Source organism: Nerophis lumbriciformis, linkage group LG34, assembly GCF_033978685.3.
Source record: "Nerophis lumbriciformis linkage group LG34, RoL_Nlum_v2.1, whole genome shotgun sequence".
NCBI classification, from domain to species: domain Eukaryota; kingdom Metazoa; phylum Chordata; class Actinopteri; order Syngnathiformes; family Syngnathidae; genus Nerophis; species Nerophis lumbriciformis.
Genome location: NC_084581.2, coordinates 4,209,912 through 4,222,699, shown reverse-complemented (window position 1 = coordinate 4,222,699; position 12,788 = coordinate 4,209,912). Strand labels below are relative to the sequence as shown.

The 12,788-nt window shown below is 39.5% G+C and overlaps 1 protein-coding gene across 2 annotated transcripts in view; it reads right to left on the bottom strand.

The window, feature by feature from the left end:
- Positions 1-10,175, bottom strand: part of pigg (phosphatidylinositol glycan anchor biosynthesis class G (EMM blood group)) — a 134,498-nt gene extending 124,323 nt beyond the window's left edge. For both annotated transcript variants that reach the window (XM_061929798.1, XM_061929797.2), the window contains exons 1-2: positions 9,810-10,175; positions 9,534-9,739 (exon numbers count right to left, since the gene is read on the bottom strand). In XM_061929798.1, the coding sequence (XP_061785782.1) occupies positions 9,534-9,739; positions 9,810-9,963 (360 nt within the window). In that variant the 5' untranslated portion in view covers positions 9,964-10,175. The remainder of the gene's footprint in view (positions 1-9,533; positions 9,740-9,809) is intronic.
- Positions 10,176-12,788: the final 2,613 nt, after the last annotated feature.

Genomic DNA, 12,788 nt, shown 5'->3' with positions numbered 1-12,788 from the left:
CACACACGTCTGTGCGCTTTACATAGACACTTAAACATGCAATATGGTTTACTTGGCTCATTCGTGCGTGCCGATTTTAGAAATAATGTACACTTCACTGCACATGTAATACATCACTATGTTGCTGAACACGTTATAAGCAGCACAGGCGTGCATTTGCTCTTTAATAATGTTCCCAGGGCTCTGTGTACATGCAAGCTGGTTTTGTACGTCTAAAGTATATCAAAATAAACACAATAGGAGGTGTAATGCCACCAAGTCAGATATTGCTGCTTTTTTCAGGCTTCTGATTGGACAAAATGTGCATGACAGCATGTGTATGGGTTTGTGTGTAGACAGACAGTTTTGAAACTACACTTGTGTGGATGGAGATCGTTTTAACCCCAAATATGTGTTTTTGAAACTCTCCGTGTTCGTGTCCACATGGCCTACTGTGGAGGAGCGATTGCGTGTGCACCCCAAATGTAAGTGAAGGGGAGCGATTACATTGCATGCCCTCTAAACCTATGTGAAAACTCTTATCATAAGATCTAAACTGGCTAGCCTAATTAATTTTGAGAGATTTTCCCATGAAAATCACTGCAGGTAGAAGAATAACTAAACATGCTGACCAACTATTGCAAGGAATTTAGGGATTTCACCATCCACAGTCCGTAATATCATCAAAGGGTTAAGAGAATCTGGAGAAATCACTGCACGTAAGCAGCTAAGCCCGTGACCTTCGATCCCTCAGGCTGTACTGCATCAATAAGCGACATCAGTGTGTAAAGGATATCACCACATGGGCTCAGGAACACTTCAGAAACCCACTGTCAGTAACTACCTACTCAGTGGCCTAGTGGTTAGAGTGTCCGCCCTGAGATCGGTAGGTTGTGAGTTCAAACCCCGGCCGAGTCATACCAAAGACTATAAAAATGGGACCCATTACCTCCCTGCTTGGCACTCAGCATCAAGGGTTGGAATTGGGGGTTAAATCACCAAAATGATTCCCGGGCGCGGCCACCGCTGCTGCCCACTGCTCCCCTCACCTCCCAGGGGGTGATCAAGGGTGATGGGTCAAATGCAGAGAATAATCTCGCCACACCTAGTGTGTGTGTGACAATCATTGGTACTTTAACTTTACAGTTGGTCGCTACATCTGTAAGTGCAAGTTAAAACTCTCCTATGCTAGGCGAAAACCGTTTATCAACAACACCCAGAAATGCCGTCTGCTTCGCTGGGCCTGAGCTCATCTAAGATGGACTGATACAAAGTGGAAAAGTGTTCTGTGGTCTGACGAGTCCACATTTCAAATTGTTTTTGGAAACTGTGGACGTCGTGTCCTCCGGACCAAAGAGGAAAAGAACCATCCGGATTGTTATAGGTGCAAAGTTGAAAAGCCAGCATCTGTGATGGTATGGGGGTGTATTAGTGCCCAAGACATTAATGCTGAAAGGTACATACAGGTTTTGGAGCAACATATGTTGCCATCCAAGCAACGTTACCATGGACGCCCCTGCTTATTTCAGCAAGACAATGCCAAGCCACTTGTTACATCAACGTGGCTTCATAGTAAAAGATTGCGGGTACTAGACTGGCCTGCCTGTAGTCTAGACTTGTCTCCCATTGAAAATGTGTGGCGCATTATGAAGCCTAAAATACCACAACGAAGACCCCCGGACTGTTGAACAACTTAAGCTGTACATCAAGCAAGAATGGGAAAGAATTCCACCTGAGAAGCTTAAAAAATGTGTCTCCTCAGTTCCCAAACGTTTACTGAGTGTTGTTAAAAGGAAAGGCCATGTAACACAGTGGTGAACATGCCCTTTCCCAACTACTTTGGCACGTGTTGCAGCCATGAAATTCTAAGTTAATTATTTGCAAAAAAAAAAAAAGTTTATGAGTTTGAACATCAAATATCTTGTCTTTGTAGTGCATTCAATTGAATATGGGTTGAAAAGGATTTGCAAATCATTGTATTCCGTTTATATTTACATCTAACACAATTTCCCAACTCATATGGAAACAGGGTTTTTAAATACTGCAAGAAAAATACTTTGGGGAAGCTTCTTTAGCAACACAAGCGTCTTCATAGGGTTTTAAAACAATGTTGTAGCAATGCTGGTGTTTCATGTGGCTGATAAGGACACATTACTCAAAGAGGTAGTTATGAAAAACAATAACCTATTTATTATTAACTGTCCGAAATGAACTTATGCTGTCTTTTTATTTAGGGGAAGTTGCACTTGTTCTGGTGACATTTCGTGGTCACAATAATTCTTCAAGTTAAGCTCAAGACATAGTAAGTTGAATGATGCCGACATGTTTGTTACTGGATACTTTTTAATGTTTCTGCCTTGGACACTCTTAATGTGTAAATAATATGCAACTATAATTTTTATGTTGTTGTATATTGCCAAATGTCATGTTTTACACTGCAATATTGTTCACTTAAATACACTTATTGCATGTCTAGCTTGTGTGTTACTGTTTGCTTAGCTTAGCTCCTAGTAGCCTATAGCCGACCACGACTTCACTTAAATACAAGAAAAGACCAACTTTGTGTGCATTTTGGAGGACATTTAGATTTTTGGCACAAGTAAACACACCACATGACTGCATTTGTATCAGAGATTTAGGATTTTTAGACAAACGCCCATATAATCTGTGTTGATATCGGACCAATATCAATATCAGATCGAGACACCTCAGGTAAATTTTTAAAATCTATTGTTTTAATGTTATCAGTTTAGACTTAGGCTTACGACTTAGACACACTTTATTTATCCACAAGGGAAAATGTTCCACACAGTAGCTTAGTTACAAAGAATGGAAAGGGTAAGGATGGAAAGGATAATGCAGGTATAAAGTAGACTAAAAATGTACCATACTAGCAGTGGTGTGCCGTCAGGACCAGCAAGGCCTTCTCTGCTGGCCTAACATAACCAGAAATCATGATCATCATTAAAGATAAAAGTAATTTTTTATTTACTTTCTCTAAATATCTAAAAGTATTAATATTCTCTTCATGTCATATTATGCTCCTTCCAGCGCTGTTGTTTTTAGGTTATAGAGTTTTTATCCAATCAGAATTCAGCTCGCTTATGTTGCCATGCTGTACCAAATCTGCCAGAAGCCTTCAGAATCAATAATGCAGGCGTCTGTGCACTGGAAGTGAATGGACACAAACGTTTGACAGACAGTTGCGATACCCAATCAAATCACGAGTTGTTGTCAGTAAGGCCTTCTAGATGGCCTAAGGCAGATATATAGTGATGTTATGAGCCAGGTAACATAAGAACTCCATTACTAAACATGCCACAGTAGTGAAGAGCATGCGCAATAGCCTCGTTTAGGTTGTTGAATGTAGACATGCCGGCAGCTGAATGTTTTTGATGAGCACGCTGTGGAGTAAACTTTAAGAACTCAGCCAACACGCCTCGTCTGCATCTTTTATGATTAGACAAGACAACACATATATTTGCAAGGTTATTTCAAGAAGAATATTTAAAGAGAAACTACATCTTGTGAGATGATGCAGGCCAACCCCGAAAGCTCGCTCTGCTATCCCGGCGATGAAATGTGAGTTCAGATATTTTATTTCTTTATTTTTTCACCTTTAATAAGTTTTTTGCATTTTAAAGTTTGACAGTACCACATAAGATATGTTTTAATTGCTAATGCGGGTTTATTGATTTTTAAATACGCCAGAAAATAACCTGTTTTGTACAATGCGCAGTAGTGCGTACATGTGTTTCTGTATAGTATTTCTCCAGCAATGGTCATGTGGTGACAAATGATGGTATTTTGAGAGGTAATTATTGAAGTCGGACATCACTGAAGGCCAAGGTGTGAAACGCACGGGCCCGCCACTGCATAGTAGCAATATAAAATATAACATATACATAATATTTACATATTATATATACAGTATATAATATATACTGATAAATTATTTTATTATATTATATTTCTATATAATATATACAATATATAACACATTCCAATTACCATGTAGAATATTACAGCTGCAGAAAAAGAAAAAAAAAGGGCAGCATAAAATAGAGAGTAGATCCAGCAGAAAATATACATTATAAACAAAGAGAGGCAGCTAACATAGAAGCTGTTATTATTTATCATATTGGCTCCATAATTATCTGTCTGATATTTATTGAGCACCCCTAGAAATGACAATTTAAATGCCAGAGCCACACAATGGCCACCATCTTTAATTTCTCTTGGGATTAATAAAAAATATTTTTTGTTAACTTGTATCATACAGGAAGGTGACAAACTGCCATTAAGAAATTAGGTTTTTTTTAGGCTCAGTGGCCTTGTGGTTAGAGTGTCCACCCTGAGACTGGGAGGTTGTGAGTTCAAACCCCGGCCGAGTCCTACAAAGACTACAAAAAATGGGACCCATTACCTCTCTGCTTGGTACTCAGCATCAAGGGTTGGAATTGGGGGTTAAATCACCAAATGATTCCCACGCTGCTGCTCACTGCTCCCCTCACCTCCCAGGGCGTGCATTGATTGATTGATTGAGACTTTTATTAGTAGGTTGCACAGTGAAGTACATATCCCGTAAAATTGACCACTAAATGGTAACACCCGAATAAGTTTTTCAACTTGTTTAAGTCGGGGTCCACTTAAATTGATTCATGATACAGATATATACTATCATATATACCATACTATCATCATAATACAGTCATCACACAAGATAATCATCAGGGTGTATACATTGAATTATTTACATTATTTACAATTCGGGGTGTGGAGGGGTGCGGGGGGTGTTAGGTTTGGTTGTTATCAGTCATCAACAATTGAGAACAGAGAAATGGATATTGAAACAGTGTAGGTCTGACTTGGTAGGATATGAACAGCAAGTAGTGGACATAGAGAGAGAGAGAGATCAGAAGGCATAAGAAAAGTATCTACATTTGATTGTTTACATTTGATTATAAACAATCCGGGGAGGGTGTTAGTTTAGGGTTGAAGTTGCCTGGAGGTGTACTTTTATTGCGGTATTGAAGGAGGATAGAGATGCCCTTTCTTTTATACCTGTTGGGAGCGCATTCCACATAGATGTGGCATAGAAAGAGAATGAGTTAAGACCTTTGTTAGATCGGAATCTGGGTTTAACCCTCTAAGACCCACAGTGATATATTTACAACATTTTTATTTTATTTAAAAAAGGGTTAAAAGTTTTTTCATTGTGCCCCCCCCCCCCCCCCCCCACCACATTAACATAGTCATTAGGGTCTATTGTTCAGTCTAACAATGATTTTACATTTGAAATCTGTATTTAAGGACCGCCCACAGGCTATAGAATCTCACACAACTTAAAAATCTTCGCAGAGTGACAACCCTTTTCTTTACTGGACCGAATTGATCAAATCAATGTAAGTAGAATGCATCTAATATTTTTTACTGTGATCTTTATAATGTCTAGAACATGTACCTATGTTATTATTGTGAAATACCTCCAAAAAATATGATTTAGATGATGTTTTATATTGGTTGTATATGTACAACCATGGGTCAATGTGGTAGCAAATATTCCCTTGTGACTAGTTTACCTACCAGGATACTGTGTAGTCTAAATAGATATGTTTTGTCAGGAATTTACAATATATTTTAATTTACACACACTTATTCCTTCTGTCTGTGCACATTTGCACTTTAATATTGCAAACTAAAAGTAAAAAAAAAACATTTAGTTAGGCAGAAGGCTAAACTAAACTATGCATATTTGAAGACATTGAGCCCCAACTGGCCACATCTTCCAAGCCCCATGCCAAGCACCGTGACAGATATCGCTGGCAGAAAAAAGATTTCACCAGGCCCAATACAGACTTTTTTGGTCCACCTCTGACTGAAGACGTGACCACACTACGCACACCACTGGAATACTTCCGTCAGTTTGTGTCCACAGACATGATTCAGTCTCTGGCATCACAGACGAATGAATACAGCCATCAAACAAAGGGGACACCTCTAAACACTAGTGCAAAGGAAATGGAGAAGATGATAGGCATGTATTTGAAGATGGGCCTCGTACAGATGCCAGGAAGTCGCATGTACTGGGAGACAGATTTACGGTACCCCCCTGTTGCTGATGTGATGTCCCGCAACAGATTCCAGGCTCTGTTGATATCCTTACATCTAGTCAACAACTTGACAGTGTCTGAGATGGAGAAGGATAAACTCTGGAAAATCAGACCATGGCTTGATTCATTCAGAGAGAAGTGCCTGAAGGTGGTCCCAGAAGAGCACAACTCAGTGGATGAGATGATGATTGCTTTCAAAGGAAGATACAGCAGCATCAAACAATACATGCGGGGCAAACCACACCCATGGGGCTTCAAGGTATGGGTGAGAACTGGAATCTCTGGCATGATGTGTGACTTTGATGTCTACCAAGGGAGCAACAATGGAGTCCGAGCCAAATCTGAACTTGGCTTGTCAGGTGATGTCGTGATGAAGCTTGCTTCAACTCTGCCGGCGGGCCAAAACTACAAGATCTATGCAGACAACTACTTCACATCAATCCCACTGATCGAGAATCTCCTTGGGCTTGGCATCCATTATGTGGGTACAGCAAGGCAAGTCCGCATCCCCAATTGCAACCTTGAAGATGACAAGAGCTTGAAGAAGAAAGGGAGAGGAACCTTCGACCACAGAGTGGAGGCGAACCACAACATCTCTGCTGTCAAATGGTTTGACAACAGGGCCGTCAGACTTTGCTGGAACGGAACCTGTGCAGAAGATTCAACGCTGGGACAAAGCCAACAAGACCTACATTGAAGTTGAAAGGCCGTACATTGTGGGTAACTACAATGAGTACATGGGAGGTGTTGATTTGCTGGACTCGTTCACTGCAAAATACAAGTTCCGCATCAAATCCCGCCGCTGGTACCTGTACATCTTCTGGCACACCATCACACTTGCTGTGGTCCACGCCTGGCTCCTCTTCAAGCGCGACTGCCAAGCTCTCAAGAAGAAACCTGAGCTTAACCTGCGAAGGTTCCAAGCACAGATGGCATCCGCTCTCATTCTGGTGGACACAGTCACTCCAAAGAGAGGACGACCTTCAGGCAATGGCAGCCCAGTCACAAGCAGCCCGGTCACTGACAAGAGACCATCCTCGGCTCCAACCAGCACCCCATACAAGAAATCGTGTGGACACCTGCCAGTGGATGTACGCCACGATCAGATTGGGCATTTACCCAAGAAGACAACGAGAGGCCGCTGCAGGCATTGCCCTACTGGGTACACCAACACACAATGCCACAAGTGTGAAGTGCGTCTCTGCTTCTCGGACAGCAAGAACTGTTTCCTGGACTTTCACTGCAAGTGAACATAGTCAGCACATGCATGCTGGTTGCCAGAAGAACAATGCAGAACTTGATCACACCAACAGTGTTGTACACATGACAAATTACCAAAATCATACGCAAAGCCAACTTGTATATACAGCATAGACCACCCTAGAAGTTCCTGAAAATGTGTGTTTTTCATTGATTCAAATAAAATTGACTGTTCATAAAAATGAGTAATGTTGTTATTATAATTATTATTTTACAGTGTTCTGAGTCAAGGTGATGAGCAATAAGCATTCAAATGAACCCTTAGTTGTTTGACTGAAGTGAAAACATGTGAAACATGTTGTTCAGAAAATGAATACAAATGGCTTATGGAAAATGTTGCTACCCTTTTCACCCAACGTTGTATCGTTACAACGGTTCCATAAAACCTTATCAAAATATGAAAAATTTGCCAACACTTCATTTTAATTCCCAAATGCCCCCTACAACACCATCTGACAGGTTGAATATTTTTTTATTCATGTATTTCTATGTCCGGGTCTTACAGGGTTAACATGGTTAGTGGAGCTCCCCCTGGTGTTGTGGTTAAAGGGGAACATTATCACAATTTCAGAAGGGTTAAAACCATTAAAAATCAGTCCCCAGTGGCTTATTTTATTTTTCAAAATTTTACCCATCACGCAATATCCCTAAAAAAACTTCAAAGTGCCTGATTTTAACCATCGTTATATACACCCGTCCATTTTCCTGTGACGTCACATAGTGATGCCAACTCAAACAAACATGGCGCATAGAACAGCAAGCTATAGCGACATTAGCTCGGATTCAGACTCGGATTTCAGCGGCTTAAGCGATTCAACAGATTACGCATGTATTGAAACGGATGGTTGTAGTGTGGAGGCAGGAAGCGAAAACGAAATTGAAGAAGAAACTGAAGCTATTGAGCCATATCGGTTTGAACCGTATGCAAGCGAAACCGATGAAAACGACACGACAGCCAGCGACACGGGAGAAAGCGAGGACGAATTCGGCGATCGCCTTCTAACCAACGATTGGTATGTGTTTGTTTGGTATTAAAGGAAACTAACAACTATGAACTAGGTTTACAGCATATGAAATACATTTGGCAACAACATGCACTTTGAGAGTGCAGACAGCCCAATTTTCATCAATTAATATATTCTGTAGACATACCCTCATCCGCGCTCTTTTCCTGAAAGCTGATCTGTCCAGTTTTGGAGTTGATGTCAGCAGGCCAGGGAAGCTAGGATCGATAATCTTCTCTTGATCAACTTCGGTGGCATAAGGGACAGTGTGAGCCAAGACATCCAGGGGGTTTAGCTCGCTCGTCTGCGGGAACAAACTGCCGCCATTGCTTGCCGTGCTACCGAGGTCCTTTGTCCCTGAATTGCTCACACACTCCAGCAGATTCAATGGGGGTCTGGCGGCAGATTTCTTTGACTTTATCGTTGGAAATGCATCTGCTTTGAGTGTCGCAGGATATCCACCCATTCTTGCCATCTCTGTCGTAGCATAGCTTTTGTCGGTAAAGTGTGCGGAACAAACGTCCAATTTCTTGCCACTTTCGCATCTTTGGGCCACTGGTGCAACTTGAATCCGTCCGTGTTCGTGTTGTTACACCCTCCGACAACACACCGACGAGGCATGATGTCTCCAAGGTACAGAAAATAGTCGAAAAAACGGAAAATAACAGAGCTGATTTGACTCGGTATTTGAGAAAATGGCGGATTGCTTCCCGATGTGACGTCACGTTGTGACGTCATCGCTCCGAGAGCGAATATTAGAAAGGCGTTTAATTCGCCAAAATTCACCCATTTAGAGTTCGGAAATCGGTTAAAAAAATATATGGTCTTTTTTCTGCAACATCAAGGTATATATTGACGCTTACATAGGTCTGGTGATAATGTTCCCCTTTAGTTTGACATGTACTTCGGTATCAGGGAGGTGTAGCGGATTTATTAGACTAGGCTCAGTGCAAGTTGTTTTACTCTTGCACTTGCACAAGGGTGATGGGTCAAATGCAGAGGACAAATTTCACCACACCTAGTGTGTGTTAACTTTAACTTAAGGTGAGTAGTGTATACTTGAACATAAATGTGCTTTAGCGTGGCGAGGAATGTCTTTGTACAAGTTGAATGAATGCAAATCAAGTCCAGTGTGTGCAGGCTATGAGAATATTAGTGAAAAGTAATAATAGTTTACCTTGATCCTGGGCATGGTGACAGTTGGGGGCCTAGCTTTTGCTACAAAGCTAAGTGTTGATCCTTTCTCCACCAGGTGTCTGGTGTAGGGCATATTCATGCGACCATTAGCTCCGAGCACGAAGTCGTCCCGCAGGGCATCGACTAACATGATAACCACCCTTTGAAACAAGGGCTGCGGGATGCGAGACGAGTTGGGTGGACTGCCTGCAATGCGAGCACATATCATCCATAAGTAGACGCACTTCTTACACGGGCTAACGCCGGGTGAACGCACCTGTCAGCGGCTCCAGAGGCAGGTCTGCCAGCCTGCTCTTGGACGACAGAGACGACTTCACGGGCACAGGAAAGAATCCTCTCAGGAAGACAGCAACTCCAACTACTTCTAATATTAAAATCAACGAGGCAAAGACAGACGAACGAACTTTCATTTTCGCTTGATGAAAGCACACCGATAAGTAACATACGGCTTTTTATAGTTTACCAAAATACAACGCATTAAATCCACTTGCAGCTGTCCAACATTAAAAACGTCTATTAGACCGTCACGCCAGAATGTGTCTTACAGTACACTTTAAAGACCTCAAACGATAGGAAACATAGCAGGCACCATTCTTAAACTACTTCCGCGTCGGTGCTATCATCAACTACGGAAAGCGCTGAAGGTCAAAGAAGACCGATTCTACTTGTTGCGAAAAATAAATCCATCCTTGGTACATATTTACAAAGCTACAATCAGAGGTGGGTAGAGTAGCCAGAAATTGTACTCAAGTAAGAGTACTGTTACTTTAGAGATTTATTACTCAAGTAAAAGTAAGGAGTAGTCACCCAAATATTTACTTGAGTAAAAGTAAAAAGTATGTTGTAAAAATACTACTCAAGTACTGAGTAACTGATGAGTAACATACACACACATATCATATATATATATATATATATATATATATATATATATATATATATATATATATATATATATATACACACACACACACATATATACATATATATATACACACACACACATATATATATATATATATATATATATATATATACACACACACACACACATATATACATATATATATATATACACACACACACACATATATATATATATATATATATATACACACACACACACACACATATATATATATATATATATATATATATATATATATATATATATATATATATATACATTGATATATACAGTATATAATTTATATTTATTTATTTTGCCGTTTTTGTTTGCATGTTAAAGGTGTTTTAATGAATATACATGCATGTTTAACACATATAGATTCCTTTCTTTCATGAAGACAAGAATATAAGTTGGTGTATTACCTGATTCTGATGACTTGCATTGATTGGAATCAGACAGTAGTGATGACAAACGTCCAGGTTTTCAAATGGAGGAGAAAAAAAGTTCCTCCTTTCTGTCTAATACCACATGAAAGTGGTTGGTTTTTGGCATCTTATATGTCCAGCTTCCATATTCGTTTTTATACACTTTACAAGAAATACATTGGCGGCAAACTCCGTAGCTTGCTAGCTTGTTTGCGCAGGCTTTCGGAGACTCTTATTTTGAAAGCGCAGGCGCGATGGAGCGGCACTTTTATTGTGAAGACAGGAACTGTGCAGTCAGTCTTTAGGCTTTTGACGGGGTGTACGGTTGAAATAAAAAAATGGTCTTTTTTCCTTCACACTTTTGATTGATTGATTGGAACTTGTATTAGTAGATTGCACAGTACAGTACATATTCCGTACAATTGACCACTAAATGGTAACACCCCAATAAGTTTTTCAACTTGTTTAAGTCAGGTCATGTGACCCCTGGCTCTGTTTGATTGGTCCAACGTCACCAGTGACTGCATCTGATTGGTGGAACGGAGTGAACGTCACCAGTGACAGTATTTGTTGAAACGTAGGCACTATGAAGGCAGTCTGTCTGACAGACCAAAACAAACAAAGCGTGCATTAACAGATCGATAAAAATTAGTAGCGAGTAGCGAGCTGAATGTAGAAAAAAGTAGCGGAGTAAAAGTAGCGTTTCTTCTCTATAAATATACTAAAGTAAAAGTAAAAGTATGTTGCATTAAAACTACTCTTAGAAGTACAATTTATCCCAAAAGTTACTCAAGTAGATGTAACGGAGTAAATGTAGCGCGTTACTACCCACCTCTGGCTACAATGCACTATCTTTGTTGTTTTACAAATGCACAACATTTTGGATTTATCTCAAAATATATTTATATAAATACATACATTTCAGTTTTCAATAATTCAGTGGCATATAATCAAATTGAACATAAAATCAGCACTACTTAAACATGTTAATACACAGCATATTCCACCGAATCAGTGCCATTTATGGCCGAGGAAATACAATATATAACTGCCACATAAAATTAAGTGAATTGTATTATTTGTATTATGCAACTGGTCGTCCACATTTATCCTGTTGAATAATTATGAAATTCAACTCAAAATGTTAATTTGCCTTTAATGCAGAAAAAAATGGCATGCTTCCTGTCTTAATTTCCTAAACTTAAGATTTTGTATAAACATTTTTTTTTTTTAATGCATTAGATTCATTTTTTTAATTAAAAAAATTGTTAACATTTACACTTTAGTCATGACCGTAGATCTTCACATATTACCCCAACACCTAAAAGTGTAGACAACAATATAATTTCATAAGTCACATGGTCCACAGGAAGTTGCATCATTCACATAACAAAATAATTTTTTGGGTTCAACTTTTCTTTTTTTTTAAATTGCTGTAATGTGCTTGGCGTCGACATGCTTTTAGCATAAATGTCATGTGGTTATACTTCACATATTTTAACATTTTATGGTGAAAACTCCCTACTGTTACTTTCAGTCCTGTAACCCAAATGAGTAATTTTTGGTTTAATATACCCTTGTGCAAAAATTAAGTTAAATTGCCTGGGATGGAAAATGCAAATTAGTGAGCTGCACCCCTGGCGAAAAAGGTCACATTGTAATTTGAAGATTACAAAAATAAAAATTATACTTGTTACATATATGACTGTTTATTACTACAGTACACTGTACACTAATAAGCAACACAGTTATGTCAGCTCACGTATCAATTACCATTTCATCCAGAAGTTAATCTAAGAGTCTTTCACAAATCTTGAATACAGCCTAAAATTTGTATATATAATATTACATTTACAGTTCTATTATTTCCTCTTCACAGCATAAATAAAATGTATACATA